Source organism: Pseudophryne corroboree, chromosome 7 (assembly GCF_028390025.1).
Source record: "Pseudophryne corroboree isolate aPseCor3 chromosome 7, aPseCor3.hap2, whole genome shotgun sequence".
In the NCBI taxonomy this organism is placed as follows: Eukaryota; Metazoa; Chordata; class Amphibia; order Anura; family Myobatrachidae; genus Pseudophryne; species Pseudophryne corroboree.
Genome location: NC_086450.1, coordinates 443,119,488 through 443,138,752, shown reverse-complemented (window position 1 = coordinate 443,138,752; position 19,265 = coordinate 443,119,488). Strand labels below are relative to the sequence as shown.

At 46.4% G+C, this 19,265-nt stretch overlaps 1 protein-coding gene across 3 annotated transcripts in view; it reads left to right on the top strand.

Annotated features, from left to right (window-relative positions):
* Positions 1-19,265, top strand: part of PRPSAP2 (phosphoribosyl pyrophosphate synthetase associated protein 2) — a 102,372-nt gene that overhangs the window by 43,302 nt on the left and 39,805 nt on the right. For 2 of the 3 annotated variants that reach the window (XM_063934940.1, XM_063934939.1), the window contains exons 2-3: positions 9,841-9,974; positions 11,194-11,246. In XM_063934940.1, coding sequence (XP_063791010.1) covers positions 9,892-9,974; positions 11,194-11,246 — 136 coding nt within the window. In that variant the 5' untranslated portion in view covers positions 9,841-9,891. The remainder of the gene's footprint in view (positions 1-9,840; positions 9,975-11,193; positions 11,247-19,265) is intronic. The other variant, XM_063934938.1, reaches the window with a different exon arrangement.

Below are 19,265 nucleotides of genomic sequence, written 5' to 3'. Positions count from 1 at the left end.
GTTATTTATATAGCGAACACATATTCCGCAGCGCTTTTATAGAGAGATATACAGTCATTTGGAGCTTACATGTAACATGCATGATGTATACAGTGGAGCTTACATGTAACATGCATGATGTATACAGTCATTTGGAGCTTACCTGTAACATGCATGACGTATACAGTCATGTCATAATATATTCATACCCCTTTCACACTGAATTCCCGAATCTAGCCTGGGTCACTGAACAGGGGTTTGAAGCTGTGTCACAGCAGCTTGAAACCCACTCACAGCGCAGGCAGGATGTGGCATATGACATCATCTCCAAGCGTCGGTGAGTCGGCTCTCCATGGGGTTTGGAGAGGACCCATTCACACTGCCCAGTAACTTGGGTCCTTCCCGGGACCAGTCCTGCAAGCTACTCGGGTTGGATACCTGAGTCACTAGACCCAGTCTTTATTTTTCTGTGGACCCTTACACACCAAGCTGCAACCTAGGTTAATCCGACAATAACCTGGGACAAAGCGGCAGTGTGAAAGTGGTATCGCATATACAGACCTGGGGGCTTACATATTACATGCATGATATATCCAGTCGTGGGAGCTTACATATAGTGTGTATTTATATATCTATTCCTGTTAGTTCAGTTTTTGGATTATTGTTTTCCATATTATGCTGTATCCAGTCGTCAGTGAGGATAGCATACTTACTACATTCGTGCTTTGCCTAGGCCCTTCAGTTGTTCTATATTACGTGCATGCTACTTAGGACTTCTGTATTACGTGTATGTTATGTCTTGTCGTACCAGGCAAATGTCCTGTGCATTACATGCAGCTTTCTTCTAACCATTCATAAAGTCTGTTTATACAGCGCACACTGCATTTCTAAGATATGTCACGTACGCTACAAATCCTGTTTCTTCAATAAACAATCTCTCTCCCTTAACCTTTTAAATAAGTGTCATTTGTTTCCAGGGGCTGCTTCTGCCCCTCTGACATGACTCTGTGCCATTGCTGGTACTCCCTTTGCCTTGCAGACTTAGGACTCTGCTTTATATACTGTTGGTGGTTTGCATCCTGTTGCTTGAAGGAGAATCTAGGCTATTATTGTGCAATATAGATAAGGTTCTTGCTACATGAAAAGGCCAAGGGTTAAGTGATCTGAGAGTGGTTGTATTTGTAGACAAAGCTTTTATTTGTGTCAGGCGGTGTGTGCCTTGAATAACCCGGTTTGGTCCCTAGGGGGTCATTCTGAGTTGTTCGCTCGTGATATTTTTCTCGCAACGGAGCGATTAGTCGCTAATGCGCATGCGCAATGTCCGCAGTGCGTCTGCGCCAAGTAAATTTGCTATGCAGTTAGGTATTTTACTCACGGCATTCCGAGGTTTTTTCTTCGTTCTGGTGATCGTAATGTGATTGACAGGAAGTGGGTGTTTTTGGGCGGAAACTGGCCGTTTTATGGGTGTGTGCGAAAAAACGCTACAGTTTCTGGGAAAAACGCGGGAGTGGCTGGAGAAACGGAGGAGTGTCTGGCCGAACGCTGGGAGTGTTTGTGACGTCAAACCAGGAACGAAACTGACTGAACTGATCGCAGATGCCGAGTAAGTGTGGAGCTACTCAGAAACTGCTAAGAAGTGTCTATTCGCAATTTTGCTAATCTTTCGTTCGCAATTTTGATAAGCTAAGATTCACTCCCAGTAGGCGGCGGCTTAGCGTGTGCAAAGCTGCTAAAAACAGCTTGCGAGCGAACAACTCGGAATGAGGGCCCTAGTTGTATATTTTAACGTGCATTAAAGGGAAGTGGTTTCATGCCTAAAAAATGCTAGTAATACCATCGCGCTTTCTGTGGAAGTAAAAAAAAACATTATTTGTAGCATACGATCTGGAAACGAAAGCTTTCAAGACTCGTGTGTGTGATGCATAAGGAATGTAAGCTCTTCTGTCAGCCTGGATAAGTGGTTCTCAAACTCGGTCCTCTGGACCCCACATGGTTCACGTTTTGCAGGACACCTAGCAGGAACATAGGTGCATTCATTACTCGCTGACACATTTTAAAACATCCACAGGTTGAGCTAATTATTTCACTTGTGATTCTGTGAGGAGACCTGGAAAACATGAGCTGATTGGGGTCTCGAGGACTGAGTTTGAGAGCCTGTGGCCTAGATCACTTATCTAAAGCTGCATGCTGTCTTTAATGGCGCGGTATGGATGGTGTAATGGTTAGCATTACTACCTTACAGCGTTGAGGTCCCGGGTTCTTTAATGGCGCGGTACGGATGGTGTAATGGTTAGTATTACTACCTTACAGCGCTGAGGTCATGGGGTCGATTCCCACCATGACCCTAACTGTGCGGAGTTCGTGTATTCTTCCTGTGCTGAAGTGTGTTTCTTTGAGTACTTCCGTTTCCTCCCACACTCCAAAAATATACTGGTAAATTAATGAAGACAGAGTAGATAGGCCAAGTGGTTCTTATCTGCCATCAAATTCTGTGTTTCTATGTTACTGTGTTTAGCTGTAAAATATAAAGGAAAATGGAAATAATTAGGATTTTGGGGGCAATTTCTTGTTATTGCTATCAATCCCTGCTGTAATCTTGCTGATCTTAATCCTTCAATTTAGAAAAACACTGGGGATTATGCATTCACCTAATCCATACTTATAATTTGCTCATTTACACTTCCTGGCAGTAACCGTGTTTGTATTTTTTAGTGTTCTGTTCTCAATCACACCGATGTTCATCCTTTGCATGTTCTGAGACTCTGCTATTAATAAGAGGAGTCTGAGGTAGTTTCAGTCTTTGGATTTGGTTACGCACTTTGTGCAGGCGTGTGGTCATAATTCAGTTAGGCTGACGGTCAGTACCGTGCCGAAACATTGCATTAAGCCTCTGCGTCGGTGTGTGTAACGCAGTGATAAGTCTCCAGGATGCACACTCTTTAGGAATGGTCCCTTGTGACTTCTCCTATCTCTCTGTGTCCAAAATACAGCTTTACTGTGTTATCATTCCAGTATGGGACACGCACAAGTACAGAAATGTATAGGACTTTTCAAGAATGCAGTAGGCGTACAATGGGGTCGATTCAATTCACCGACAGTTGAATAGCGCCGGGAATTAGCTCCTGGAGCTATTCAATTCAGCTCAAGTTAAGTCGGTGAATGCTCGTTCTCGTGGACGTAACAGGTTGATTTGTCGGGAGAATGGGCATTCTCCGACTGAAGTCACCGCCGCAATGCTGATTCCCGACATCTCCGACTGAAGTCACCGCCGTAATGCTGATTCCCGACAGAATCAGCCTCGCGCGGCAGCACTTTTGTCGGATTTTTTCTCTCATCCCCCGGGGGGTGAGAGAAGAATTCCCGACAATTGAGTGTCACTTGGCGCTGTATGGAGTAGCCGGCGCTATTCAACTGTCGGTGAATTGAATCGACCCCAATAGGCATGAAGTTAACCGTGAGATGTTGCCCTAGTGAATCTTGATAAGCCGCTGCCTGCAGTGGTTCCTTAATGTTTCTGGTTTAAGAAAACCACCAGTATTCTTTCCATTGCTCAGCTGATCTCCATGTGACATGATGCCCCACAGTCTGATCCGTTTAGCATTGGGCATTGTAGGAGACCCAGGGGGACATGTACAAAGCAGTGATAAGAGTGGAGAAGTGAGCCAATGGAGAAGTTGCCCATGGCAACCAATCAGCTGCTACGTATACTTTTATAGTACGCAAATGATAAATATGAAGTCACTGCTGACTGGTTGCCATGGGCAACTTCTCCACTGGCTCACTTCTCCACTTTTATACTGCTTAGTATTTCCCTCCCCCCAGTCCAAAGACCCTTGTCTGTGTGTTGCTGGGCTCACAGGTAGCCAAGTTGTCTTGGTCTCGGTCACTCACTGATTCTATTGGTTAGTGACATTTAGATAAATGACAGCTGACACCTGATCGGTCACTATAGGTTGGAGCATGTAATTACATAGCTGTGTGTTCGGCATGCAAATTACAATGAATGTAGGGAGCCTATTTGCATTTGCTGCCTAGACAGGTGACTTTGGAATTTTCCATAGCTGCTCTAGTCTGTGGGGCTGATTCTTAGTTTGGAGCAAAGTAAGTAACTTTGCACCTTGGCAAAACTAAGTGGGTCTGCAGGCAGGGCAGATAAAAAATGAGCAGAGAGATTAAACTTGGACTGCACGATGTGTGATCCAGCCAACAGCGCGCTGCAATGTAACGATACATCACGCATACCGTCCAACGGCAGCAATTCAATTGTTCTGCCGTTCAGGTGAGATCACTGCCGGCGCTGACATTTCAGCTCAGTCTCCTGAGGTGACGGGCAGAAATTTGTGTCATTTTTGGGTGCCCAAATGGGACTTTTTGCATTACGAGCATTCTGTTAGTCTGGTTTAACCGTGCAAAGCTTTTGGGCACTTAAAAAGTAATGGGGGGCGATTCAATTGTTCTACCCCACGACTGCCATTAGGTGGCTCCCAACGGAGTAATTCAATTGTTGCTCCATATGGGGATTTGGGCAGTGATAATGGGTATGCACTCACGCCTGCAGTGGGGAGGGCAACTTAATTGTTCCACTGGGTGCCCACAAAACAATTGAATTGCCCCGTTGGTGTCTGCCCAGCTTTAGATGTGGGAGAGATGTGTCCCAGCTCAAATCTAAACTGCAGTCCATTTTAGCTTGGTTTGTCCAGGTGCAAAGTTGTGTACCTGCCTTTTTTTTTTTTCAATAACCCAAACTTAGGGGTCAATTCTATTCGGCAACTAAAGAATAGCGCCGGGAATTAGCTCCCGACGCTATTCAATTCTGCTACTAGTTGCCCGCAATTGTCGGGAATTCTTCTCTCATCCCCGGGGGATGAGAGAATAAACCCGACAAAAGTGCTGCCTCGCGGCCGGCGCGAGGCTGATTCTGTCGGGAATCAGCCTCGCGCCGGGTAGTTAAGTCGGAGAATGCCCGTTCTCCCGACAAAACTACCTGTTAAGTCGGCGAGAACGGGACATCGCCGACTTAACTTTAGCTGAATTGAATAGCGTCGGGAGCTAATTCCCGGCGCTATTCATTAGTTGCCGAATAGAATCGACCCCATAGAATCAGCCCCATTGGAGTCAATTCAATTCAACGCAATGTTATGCCAGAGTTGAGGATTTCTTCTCGCACCCCACCGGCATAAAAATGTTGCTAGTCTGTGTTACATGTCTGATGGGTGGCAGCCACTCTGAACTCTCGTATGTCAGAACTTGAGTTTTTAACTACATAAATATATTACAGAACTAGAACTGAGTGCTAAAAGACTACTACCCAGAGATGCCGCTTGTCTAAAAGATCTACTAGTGACATTTACAAGTGTATAGATCATGGGTCTTCAACCTGTGGCCCTCCCGCTGCTGTGGAACCTCACATCCCAGCATGCCCTGCCTCCGTTTTGGCATGCCTAAAAAGCAAAACTGTGGCAGGGCATGCTGGGATGTGTAGTTCCACAGCGGCTGGAGGGCCGCAGGTCGAAGACCCGGTCTTTAGGTCGACACTGTCTAGGTTGACCACTGCAGGTCGACATGGTTTCTAGGTCGACATGAGTTTTCTACTTTTAAAAAAAATGACATTTTTCATACTTTACGATCCACGTGGACTACAATTGGGAATGGTAACCTGTGCTGAGCGAGGCACCTTGCCCAAAGCATGGTGCACGGTGCACTAATTGGGGTTCCCGGTCACTGTGCAGAGAAACCAACACCAAAAAAGGATAGAAACTCATGTCGACCTATAGTCCCTGTCGACCTAGAAACCATGTCAACCTATTTACTGTCGACCTAAGACTAATCTACCTAACATAGTACATCTGAAGACCCATGGTATAGATGTTTTAGTGGATTCATGAGAAGATTGTGCATGAAGATTAGATCAGGGTTAAGGGGGGTACTCACGGAGAGATACATGCTTAAAATCTAAGCAGTCTGACTAGATTGTTTAGATTTTAAGCACAGATCACTCGTGTGTACCCCCCTTAGCGATGTGCGGCCCCGCACATCGCTATCGCCGGTGCTAGATTGGCCAATCTAGCACGTCGCTCATTTCACCCGCTGGGTGAAATGAACGGCTCCCCCCCGCATCGCTCAGCACACATCTCTCCCGTCTATATTTGGCCTTTAGGCAAAGTCTAACATCCCAGCATGCCCTAACAGCAAAAAAGTGACAGGCCACGCTGGGATGGTTAGTTCCAGGGCAACTGGAGTGCCTTGTGTTACCTACCGCTGGATTAGATAATGAACTATCGTTTGCAAGGAAATCAATGGCTGTCTTTAATATATAAAAGGCATAGCATGCCCACACATGGGTCCTTTGTTAGTGACCTATCAGATGATCCATCGCACACATGGCTATGTTTAAGTTTGTGACCATTTGTCTTTACTTGAGTTACTTTACTCTGCTACTTTGAAATGTAGATGGGTTTCACACTTCATGGTATCAGGCTGATTCATGCGGGGGAGCGTGTTTGCCTGAGCTGACCAGATATCCTCTCTACACAGAGACCATCGTGGCATCAAATGTGGCTCATTGCATATAATCGTAGCCTGCACCAAAAAAAGACCAGTCACCCAAGAGTTTCATAGTCACCGTTTCAGAACTGCTCTTAGTTGCTTTTTTCTTTTTATTCCTCATAAAGATTATACGTGATAGATTTAAAACGGCAATAGAAAAAAAATGCTGATTTAGCAGGATGATTGGCGGGTTTAATATCTCCATTAAAGCTGTTTAAGTGCTTTACGATGGCCTGGTGTTTCTTCCATTGTGCAACAGAGGGTCAGGTCATGGTAGATGCTAAAACCAAGTGGTTTAAAGGACCTCTAACGTCAGGGGGAGGAGCTAGGCTGGCGGGATAGTACTTTCACTATCCACGCCAACAACTACTACCTTTAGTAACCCGGAGGTGAGCGAAGGGTAGCGAGCCACTGTGCCTGAAGTGTGGCGAGCACAGCAAGACCGGGAGGGTTCATTTCGGGTACTATGTTCTGGCCTTGCTCCTCCCCCTGGTGATGTCAGAGGTCCTTAACCCAACTTGCTTTTAGCCATAACCATCAGGTCATCGCTTTTTCCAGTAATAATGTTGCATGCAAAATAGCCCTTTTCCTGAGCTGGAAGTTTGAATGAGGATGCAGGTTATTATGCATTGGCTGAGAGTGAGGCATCACTGAGATATGTTGTGCTCTGTGAAGAGGAAGATATCCCTTTCAAGCGGCGCATACTATGTGCTTGAAGCGTGGGTAAATGGAAGTCTGTCTGTCTCCTAAACTTCACCTTTCATTGTGGCGTTTGCATACGTTTATGGGAAGGCCTTTCAGGGGAAACTCCCGAAAACCTCTCCAGCCTGGTTCAGGGTGCATTTTTGGATTAGTGCCCCTTTACACATTGCTCCATTTTAAATATTTGCCCCCTGGTGTTTGGATCAGGGTGGCTAGTAATATATTAACCTAGCAGTGTGCTTATCTTCTTCCATCGGCTGCATTTCTTTAGAACCACTTTGCCTGGTGGGAGTGCTTGAATGGACAAGAGGTCTGGAAAGTAAAGCAAAAAATAAAAATTACTTTATCTGGATCGTTCTAACTGCTTTTCCCAGAAGTCTTTAGGGCACTGTTTAATCTAGGACAATGCATATTGTTTGCATGTTATAGAGGACTTGCAGTCATCCCTGATCCATCACAGTCAGGACTACAAAAGGGACGAATTTGACCCTTGTACCCTAGTGGTTTTACATTTGAAATTCACATTAGTGCTGCTCTGTTGGCGTCTCCTTTATTGCGAAATAATTCCACTATAAGCGCCTTGCTAAAGATAGGCCTCTTGGAAAGTACAGCTGAATGCACGTAGTAAAATAAGCTTCAGTGCTAAGGGTTGGTCAGATGTTGATTTGCCTGCTGTAGACGGGTCCCTTTCCAGCTGCGTCTGTAAGAAAACCGTTGTCGGCGCTCTCAGTCTCCTGCAGTGAATGTATTGTGTTAGTAGCGTGATGTACGTGGCCTAACGACTGAAGGTGCCGTAGTTATGTACAAGAGAGGGAAACTGACACGCTGCTCTCTCGTAGCACATTGATAGTATCTGTATATTTAGAACCTGTTGGCCAGCATCCCAAAACAAAACCCTGCATGAACTGCACATTGCAGATGTTTCCAACCGGAGTGTAGACGAATATATTCTATTGCTCTAAGGCGAGGAAAGGGGAACCATCTGCCTGTTTCAGCTCAGTGTGCTGCATCATCCTCGCTGGAAAGTCTGACTCAAGTAAGAGTCATATAAAATGCACTTTGTTCCTTGCGGTAATAACTGGACAACTCTAGTACCTTGCCACAGGGAGTAACAATCCGTCGTGTGTATCGGGGCATGGAATCCGGGCATCATCAGGGGATGTCACACACAAGCAAAACTTTAATACTTAACGACATAACTCTGTGCTGGTAAAGTGTTTAGAATTGTTTACCCTTTGTGGATGCTGTGTGCTGGAGGTGACATTCAGTGTTTTAGCTCTTACTTAAAGGTAACAAAAAGTTATGCACTGGGTGGTTATTTTATTATTATTATTATTATTATTATTGTTGTTATCCTTTAATATATGGTGCCACAAGGTTTCTGCAGCGTCTTACAAAGTATATAAACAAATCGGTGCCATACAGTACAGTACAATGCAGGAAAAGTAAATGGTTTATGAACATTGAGTGCGCGATTCATAGGTAACCAAAATAATTTTTCTTTTATAAACATAGCTGCATTAGCGATCGTAACATCCAGATAAGCAGCAGAGCGTGAGTAACAAAGTGTTAGGTGCCCTTGTAAAGGAAAAAGGTGTAGATGAAAGGAGACGCACGTGAGGGAAGAGGGGCAAACAGGCGTGACACAGATGGGGTAGACAGGGAGGAAGGAGCATGGAGCAGCAGGTTAGGATGAGAGCTAGGAGGCATTAATGAAGAAGAGTGGCAAACAGGCGTGACACAGATGGGGTAGACAGGGAGGAAGTAGCATGGAGCAGCAGGTTAGGATGAGAGCTAGGAGGCATTAATAAAGAAGAGGGGCAAACAGGCGTGACACAGATGGGGCAGACAGGGAGGAAGGAGCATGGAGCAGCAGGTTAGGATGAGAGCTAGGAGGCATTGATGAAGTAGAGGGTCTTGAGAACCCATTTGAAGATTTGTAGAGAGGTGATCCCTCTCTTCTCTCTCTCTCTCTCTCTCTCTCTCTCTCTCTCTCTCTCTCTCTCTCTCTCTCTCTCTCTCTCTCTCTCTCTCTCCTAAACGAGGGGGAAAAGGGAGAAAGTGTGATGTAAATTTCAGTTGCATCCCTGCTCAATTAAATAACTTTCTCAAACATATGTTTTTGTAATAATTGTCTTTACTGCCGTAGAGCACGTGTCTCTATCTGCGAATGCTGGGAACTTGTGCACAATATTTATATGTTTAGTAAACCATGGCGCAGAGCAGATCTCGCCAGCCTGCAGCAGTGATTAATGGCACACTTTAGCCCAGGGATAATGTTTACAGATGCTATCTTTACACACAGGTTCTAAGTTCCTTTTTCAATGTGAGTGTTTGGGTTACACCTTATTTGTAATCCAACGACATTAAACCACCCGTGACTCTCACCTGTCATTTAAAGTGCAAGACTTCTAGCCCAACTCCTGAGCGGACAGGCCACCTACCAATGTCCCACGGAGGAGAATATAAGTGAGGTCTATGCATATTGTGGGGCTCCAGTTCTCGTTGTGTAGGCAGTGGATACTCTTATTGGCACTTCCACATGCAGTCTGTTTGGGTTTAACATGAATTGTATATTTAAAGAACTCTGCCTCTTTGTGTTCTCTCATTAAGGAGGGCAGTCGGTCCTGCCAGTTACACGTGACGCAGCCAGACGCTTCCAAGATGAATGTTACCAAGGGCGGCCTGGTGCTGTTCTCTGCAAATTCCAACGCATCCTGCGTAGAGCTGGCCAAGAAGATCGGAGAGTACGTACTGTATGCCTGGATTGTGCTGGCCTGTCTCTCATGGGGATGGCTGATTGTGTCTTTCCTGCTGTCTGGGCATCTTCCTAATCTCTTCCCATGCATTGATATTGTTGGCAAAGGTGTTAGAAAATAAACAAGTGCATCCAACTGGCTTTCAGTGCCACCTGAAACATCATCCTTCATGTCCTGCTACAGCTTCTAGAACAGGACCATCAAGAGATGCGTCTGCGCTGTGCTTTCTCCAATTTAATTTGTTTCCTTGTGCTGCAAATATGCAGCCGAAATTGGTCACATTTGTGGCATCAAAACAACCACTATTCCCATTTAATGATGACATTGAAACTGATTCATTATCAGGCATGTTGGTAAATTTGATCAGACGGTGCTATCTGCCAGTCATCTGGCCAAGTTGGACATTATACTTCAGGAGTTATCAGCAAGTGGCTAGCTTTAATTGTTTATCACCACCAGCAATTCACATGCTTGGCTTAGCAGGGAACAGTGTTCAGCCTTTGTGGTAGGGTCAGTCCCAGCCAGCGTCATAGTTCTGCTTGTAGCTGGAGTCCTTTTCCGATGCTTCTCAACCCCAGTAGCAAAACCAGGGGCTGTTGAAACATTTTGGAGGGGGTGGTTGAACGAGATGCTCAATGTATAAGCCACTATGGTGGACATTGGGGGATTCTCTTTCGTCCTACCGCTCTGTAGCTTTTTTTTTTTTTTTTATAGCGGTGAACAAAAATGTTCCCTGCTTTCAGTGGTGATGTTACAAAATAAACTCAGTTGCAGCTGGCCCCCAGTTTTAAGTGATCGCTATTACAGCTATATCAATTTAAGGTACCAGAGAAGTCAGTAGTATAAAGATGTATAACACTCCGTTTGTAGAACAACACCAGTGTGTTTATTAGACTTAAAGCATGGGCAAAGATATCTGCCATGCATCTTTATATTAATAAAATAAATATATATATATATATATATATATATATATATATATATATATAATCTCTCTATCACACACACACACACACACACACACACACACACACACACACACACACACACACACACACACACACACACACTACTTATATAGCTAATTAATGCCTGCTTATCGCCTATGTCCCAGCTTCTGATTGATTGTTACACTGCTTACCTCTAGACTTGTGGGATGATTACACTGTCCGCATTACTTAGAAGATTTCATTCTTTCCTTTTACAGACGGCTGGGAATTGAACTTGGCAAGGTTCTGGTGTACCAGGAGCCAAACAGAGGTGAGTGCTAATTGGGTTTCAACTGCCAACAACAAAAATCAAATTAGTTCTGAGGCGATTTCTATTTGGGGCCACACACAGTCCAGTGTTTGGGGGGGTGTATCAAATGCATCCGAGTAGCCACTGAACGCTCTTCTATTCTCCCATACTGCAGTCTTTATACTGGTGTCGGAATCATTCTGATGTCTGATAAAACCGGGGGATGTTCCAGAATTCTTTATTATGGGATGCTGAGCACTGAATGCTATATTACCTTCAATATATAACAGTCCTCATCCTGTCATGTCCTGGCTTTTACTGCAGAACAGCTGTCTACTAGATATTTTTAATTTGGATAACGAGGCTTATGGCCAGGCTCATTAGTAAATGAAATTGTGCTTCTCCCTCAGTCCATCCCTCTTTCGCTCCTTGTGCTGGGTAGGGCTGCGTTATTTATTGTGATGTTGTATTTGGAGAACGGTGTCCTGCTGGTCCTTTGACCTCGATAGGGAAAAGTATTTTGCCTTTCAGCTGTGACTGCTACTGGTTGTCTTTGCTCCCTGCGTCTGAATGTTGTGGCTGCACAATTCCCTGCCAGGGACGCTCATCCTTGCTAATCTTTTTGGCACTCTTCTAACTGCTATATTTTCATTTTCTCCTGTCTGTAAATGGTCCAAGAACACCGCAAGGACAAACTGGGTCTGCCTTTCTTGCATGCGCTAAGCAAACTCATTCTGCCTACTGATTCTTTAGTGGATTATTTAACAAGGACTTGGGGGGGGGGGGGGGGGGGGACCTTCTCATATGCTGTAGAGATGGTGGGTCAGCTGCACTTTTAGTTTTATTGTTTCCTGAAATATCAGAAGATCTGCTTACTCATACATTGCTTATACAGAAGTTACTTGGTGCTGCTGCCATATTTTGTTAAAAATCTAGCCCACATCCCATATTAATGATGGATCATTAAAACCACTTAACTGACATGGTCAGATTTCATGCAACTGCGCCGTCCCACCCTGTCCCCCCGTTTTTGACGAGGAGATCCGTTCTGCAGATGTGCATAATATAATGTTTACATTTTTTTAAAGAATACCTTTTCAACATTTTTATATAAAATACATTTTAAAAAACAATGTTGTTAACGCTTTTGAAGGGAAAAATCGTCAGTTAAGTGGTAAAACAGTAAACCCTTGAAAAAATGTAATTTGTAGTCCCCACTCCACTGTCATAAGCAAGTACTGCAGACTCCATCGACCCACTGGTTGTGCAGTGCTTTGGTATGAAGCCAGTAATACCTCTTTCAAACATGGCGAGAATACTGGAGTTTTTGCCAGGGCTCGGCCAAACTACCCATGTCTCGCTAATGTCTGTAAGGTGCAACCCGCCAAAAGGCTCTCACTTCTGTCTGAAAAGCCATAGAAGCTCCTGATTGGCCGTCCATGGCTGTCTGGAGGGGGCGGGGCTGCCTCTTATCTGGGCTACCCCAGTAGATGCTGGATGAGACGCTCAGTCAGAGGTGATTCTCATAAATACCTACGGAAAGCGTTGCATGGTGCGGAAATGCACTGAGATCATGTGCCAGCCTGTCTGTCCAATAGGGATAGGAGCAGGCAGGCTCCGGTAGCGGCTAGCAGGGATTTGGCTAACGATGCTCTCACACCGTGATGATGCTAGTGTGGTACATTTGTGCAGTGTCTTGCTCTTTTGTTCAACATAAAGAAAAAAAGGAGTCTGCCACTGTGAGGGGTTAAGACTGCTGCAGAGAAGATATGTAAATGAAGGCTGCATGCTGGAGTCATGCTCTCCGGAGCGCTGACTCTCAGGGGTTAAAGACACTCCTGCACAGTGAATGAGTGTGACGTGTGTATGACAGCAGCCTGGCAGCCCTGGATTGTAGAATGCCAGGGTAGACCTGGCTTATATCTGAACGGGAATTTCCCAGGTCCTTGGGTAGGCTGACCATAATATCCCTTTAAACTGGGACGCTTATGAATTACACAGGTTCTGGGGCTTATTGAAACCAGGTGACATACAGACTTGAGGTCAGCCAGCCACAGAACCTGTGTAATTCATTAGTGTCCCAGTTTAAAGGGATCGTATGGTCAGCCTAGTCTCGGGTGTAATGTGAAAGGGGGTCCCACGCAAAAACCTGTGGTATGTCTGATAGTGGTATTATATAATATCCATAATATCTGTCCCGCACGAAGGGCGGACGTTAGGGCTGGATTTATGCTTTAATGTAAAGAGTTTTTCTCTGACGTCCTAAGTGGATGCTGGGGACTCCGTCAGGACCATGGGGATAGCGGCTCCGCAGGAGACAGGGCACAAAAGTAAAAGCTTTAGGATCAGGTGGTGTGCACTGGCTCCTCCCCCTATGACCCTCCTCCAAGCCTCAGTTAGGTTTTTGTGCCCGGCCGAGAAGGGTGCAATCTAGGTGGCTCTCCTAAAGAGCTGCTTAGAGTAAAAGTTTTGTTAGGTTTTTTTATTTTCAGTGAGTCCTGCTGGCAACAGGCTCACTGCAACGAGGGACTTAGGGGAGAAGAAGTGAACTCACCTGCGTGCAGGATGGATTGGCTTCTTAGGCTACTGGACACTAGCTCCAGAGGGACGATCACAGGTACAGCCTGGATGGGTCACCGGAGCCGCGCCGCCGACCCCCTTGCAGATGCTGAAGAGAGAAGAGGTCCAGAAATCGGCGGCTGAAGACTTCTCAGTCTTCATGAGGTAGCGCACAGCACTGCAGCTGTGCGCCATTGCTCTCAGCACACTTCACACCAACGGTCACTGAGGGTGCAGGGCGCTTGGGGGGCAGCAATGAAAGTACCTATGCTGGCTAAAAATACATCACATATAGCCCCTGGGGCTATATGGATGTATTTAACCCCTGCCAGGTTGTCAGAAAAACGGGAGAAGAAGCCCGCCGAAAAGGGGGCGGGGCCTATTCTCCTCAGCACACAGCGCCATTTTCCTACACAGCTCCGCTTCTAGGAAGGCTCCCAGGCTCTCCCCTGCACTGCACTACAGAAACAGGGTTAAAACAGAGAGGGGGGGCACTTATTTGGCGATATTATTATATATTAAGATGCTATAAGGGAAAACACTTATATAAGGTTGTCCCTGTATAATATAGCGTTTTGGTGTGTGCTGGCAAACTCTCCCTCTGTCTCCCCAAAGGGCTAGTGGGGTCCGGTCCTCTATCAGAGCATTCCCTGTGTGTGTGCTGTGTGTCGGTACGTGTGTGTCGACATGTATGAGGACGATGTTGGTGAGGAGGCGGAGCAATTGCCTGTAATGGTGATGTCACTCTCTAGGGAGTCGACACCGGAATGGATGGCTTATTTAGGGAATTACGTGATAATGTCAACACGCTGCAAGGTCGGTTGACGACATGAGACGGCCGGCAAACCAATTAGTACTTGTCCAGGCGTCTCAAACACCGTCAGGGGCTTTAAAACGCCCATTTACCTCAGTCGGTCGACACAGACACGGACACTGACACGGACACTGACTCCAGTGTCGACGGTGAAGAAACAAACGTATTTTCCATTTGGGCCACACGTTACATGTTAAGGGCAATGAAGGAGGTGTTACATATTTCTGATACTACAAGTACCACAAAAGAGGGTATTATGTGGGGTGTGAAAAAACTACCTGTAGTTTTTCCTGAATCAGATAAATTAAATGAAGTGTGTGATGATGCGTGGGTTTCCCCCGATAGAAAATTATTGGCGTTATACCCTTTCCCGCCAGAAGTTAGGGCGCGTTGGGAAACACCCCTTAGGGTGGATAAGGCGCTCACACGCTTATCAAAACAAGTGGCGTTACCGTCTCCAGATACGGCCGCCCTCAAGGAGCCAGCTGATAGGAGGCTGGAAAATATCCTAAAAAGTATATACACACATACTGGTGTTATACTGCGACCAGCGATCGCCTCAGCCTGGATGTGCAGCGCTGGGGTGGATTGGTCGGATTCCCTGACTGAAAATATTGATACCCTGGACAGGGACAGTATTTTATTGACTATAGAGCATTTAAAGGATGCATTTCTATATATGCGAGATGCACAGAGGGATATTTGCACTCTGGCATCAAGAGTAAGTGCGATGTCCATATCTGCCAGAAGATGTTTATGGACACGACAGTGGTCAGGTGATGCAGATTCCAAACGGCACATGGAAGTATTGCCGTATAAAGGGGAGGAGTTATTTGGGGTCGGTCCATCGGACCTGGTGGCCACGGCAACAGCTGGAAAATCCACCTTTTTTACCCCAAGTCACATCTCAGCCGAAAAAGACACCGTCTTTTCAGCCTCAGTCCTTTCGTTCCCATAAGGGCAAGCAGGCAAAAGGCCAGTCATATCTGCCCAGGGATAGAGGAAAGGGAAGAAGACTGCAGCAGGCAGCCCATTCCCAGGAACAGAAGCCCTCCACCGCTTTTGCCAAGTCCTCAGCATGACGCTGGGGCCGTACAAGCGGACTCAGGTGCGGTGGGGGGGTCGTCTCAAGAGTTTCAGCGCGCAGTGGGCTCACTCGCAAGTGGACCCCTGGATCCTACAAGTAGTATCCCAGGGGTACAGATTGGAAATTCGAGACGTCTCCCCCTCGCAGGCTCCTGAAGTCTGCTTTACCAACGTCTCCCTCCGACAGGGAGGCAGTATTGGAAAAAATTCACAAGCTGTATTCCCAGCAGGTGATAATCAAAGTACCCCTCCTACAACAAGGAAAGGGGTATTATTCCACACTATATTGTGGTACTGAAGCCAGACGGCTCGGTGAGACCTATTCTAAATCTGAAATATTTGAACACTTACATACAAAGGTTCAAATCAAGATGGAGTCACTCAGAGCAGTGATAGCGAACCAGGAAGAAGGGGACTATATGGTGTCCCTGGACATCAAGGATGCTTACCTCCATGTCCCAATTTGCCCTTCTCACCAATGGTACCTCAGGTTCGTGGTACAAAACTGTCACTATCAGTTTCAGACGCTGCCGTTTGGATTGTCCACGGCACCCCGGGTCTTTACCAAGGTAATGGCCGAAATGATGATTCTTCTTCGAAGAAAAGGCGTCTTAATTATCCCTTACTTGGACGATCTCCTGATAAGGGCAAGGTCCAGAGAACAGTTGGAGGTCGGAGTAGCACTATCTCAAGTAGTTCTACGACAGCACGGGTGGATTCTAAATATTCCAAAATCGCAGCTGTCTCCGACGACACGTCTGCTGTTCCTAGGGATGATTCTGGACACAGTCCAGAAAAAGGTGTTTCTCCCGGAGGAGAAAGCCAGGGAGTTATCCGAGCTAGTCAGGAACCTCCTAAAACCAGGAAAAGTGTCAGTGCATCATTGCACAAGGGTCCTGGGAAAAATGGTGGCTTCTTACGAAGCGATTCCATTCGGCAGATTTCACGCAAGAACTTTTCAGTGGGATCTGCTGGAAAAATGGTCCGGATCGCATCTTCAGATGCATCAGCGGATAACCCTGTATCCAAGGACAAGGGTGTCTCTTCTGTGGTGGCTGCAGAGTGCTCATCTACTAAAGGGCCACAGATTCGGCATTCAGGACTGGGTCCTGGTGACCGCGGATGCCAGCCTGAAAGGCTGGGGAGCAGTCACACAAGGAAAAAATTTCCAGGGAGTGTGATCAAGTCTGGACACTTCTCTCCACATAAATATACTGGAGCTAAGAGCAATTTACAATGCTCTAAGCTTAGCAAGACCTCTGCTTCAAGGTCAGCCGGTATTGATCCAGTGGGACAACATCACGGCAGTCACCCACGTAAACAGACAGGGCGGCACAAGAAGCAGGAGGGCAATGGCAGAAACTGCAAGGATTCTTCGCTGGGCGGAAAATCATGTGATAGCACTGTCAGCAGTGTTCATTCCGGGAGTGGACAACTGGGAAGCAGACTTCCTCAGCACGACCTCCACCCGGGAGAGTGGGGACTTCATCGGGAAGTCTTCCACATGATTGTGAACCGTTGGGAAAGACCAAAGGTGGACATGATAGCGTCCCGCCTGAACAAAAAACTGGACAGGTATTGCGCCAGGTCAAGAGACCCTCAGGCAATAGCTGTGGACGTTCTGGTAACACCGTGGGTGTACCAGTCGGTGTATGTGTTCCCTCCTCTGCTTCTCATACCTAAGGTACTGAGAATTATAAGACGTAGAGGAGTAAGAACTATACTCGTGGCTCCGGATTGGCCAAGAAGGACTTGGTACCCGGAACTTCAAGAGATGCTCACAGAGGACTCATGGCCTCTGCCGCTAAGAAGGGACTTGCTTCAGCAAGTACCATGTCTGTTCCAAGACTTACCGCGGCTGCGTTTGACGGCATGGCGGTTGAACGCCGGATCCTAAGGGAAAAAGGCATTCCGGAAGAGGTCATTCCTACCCTGGTCAAAGCCAGGAAGGAGGTGACCGCACAACATTATCACCACATGTGGCGAAAATATGTTGCGTGGTGTGAGGCCAGGAAGGCCCCACGAAGAAATTTCAACTCGGTCGATTCCTGCATTTCCTGCAAACAGGAGTGTCTATGGGCCTCAAATTGGGGTCCATTAAGGTTCAAATTTCGGCCCTGTCGATTTTCTTCCAGAAAGAATTGGCTTCAGTTCCTGAAGTCCAGAAGTTTGTCAAGGGAGTACTGCATATACAACCCCCTTTTGTGCCTCCAGTGGCACTGTGGGATCTCAACGTAGTTCTGGGATTCCTCAAATCACATTGGTTTAAACCGCTCAAATCTGTGGATTTGAAATATCTCACATGGAAAGTGACCATGATGTTGGCCCTGGCCTCGGCCAGGCGAGTGTCAGAATTGGCGGCTTTGTCTCACAAAAGCCCATATCTGATTGTCCATTCGGACAGGGCAGAGCTGCGGACTCGTCCCCAGTTTCTCCCTAAGGTGGGTCAGCGTTTCACCTGAACCAGCTTATTGTGGTACCTGCGGCTACTAGGGACTTGGAGGACTCCAAGTTGCTAGATGTTGTCAGGGCCCTGAAAATATAGGTTTCCAGGACGGCTGGAGTCAGGAAAACTGACTTGCTGTTATCCTGTATGCACCCAACAAACTGGGTGCTCTTGCTTCTAAGCAGACGATTGCTAGTTGGATGTGTAGTACAATTCAGCTTGCACATTCTGTGGCAGGCCTGCCACAGCCAAAATATGTAAATGCCCATTCCACAAGGAAGGTGGGCTCATCTTGGGCGGCTGCCCGAGGGGTCTCGGCTTTACAACTTTGCCGAGCTGCTACTTGGTCAGGGGCACACCCTGGCTGAGGAGGACCTGGAGTTCTCTCACTCGGTGCTGCAGAGTCATCCGCACTCTCCCGCCCGTTTGGGAGCTTTGGTATAATCCCCATGGTCCTGACGGAGTCCCCAGCATCCACTTAGGACGTCAGAGAAAATAAGAATTTACTTACCGATAATTCTATTTCTCGTAGTCCGTAGTGGATTCTGGGCGCCCATCCCAAGTGCGGATTGTCTGCAATACTTGTACATAGTTATTGTTACAAAAATCGGGTTATTATTGTTGTGAGCCATCTTTTCAGAGGCTCCGCTGTTATCATGCTGTTAACTGGGTTCAGATCACAGGTTGTACAGTGTGATTGGTGTGGCTGGTATGAGTCTTACCCGGGATTCAAAATCCTTCCTTATTGTGTACGCTCGTCCGGGCACAGTATCCTAACTGAGGCTTGGAGGAGGGTCATAGGGGGAGGAGCCAGTGCACACCACCTGATCCTAAAGCTTTTACTTTTGTGCCCTGTCTCCTGCGGAGCCGCTATCCCCATGGTCCTGACGGAGTCCCCAGCATCCACTACGGACTACGAGAAATAGAATTATCGGTAAGTAAATTCTTATTTTTTTAATGTGTCTGTTATTCTCAGGGATGACCTTTACTTTGCATTGTATATTAGAACGTAACACTTGACGTTGGTGGATGTGTTGCTTAGTTTACTGTCGCTTAAAGTAACATCCTGCATTAACGCTGACATAATCCTTTTTGGCATAATGTGTTCTTAAACTGATTTTTTTTTTTTTTTTTT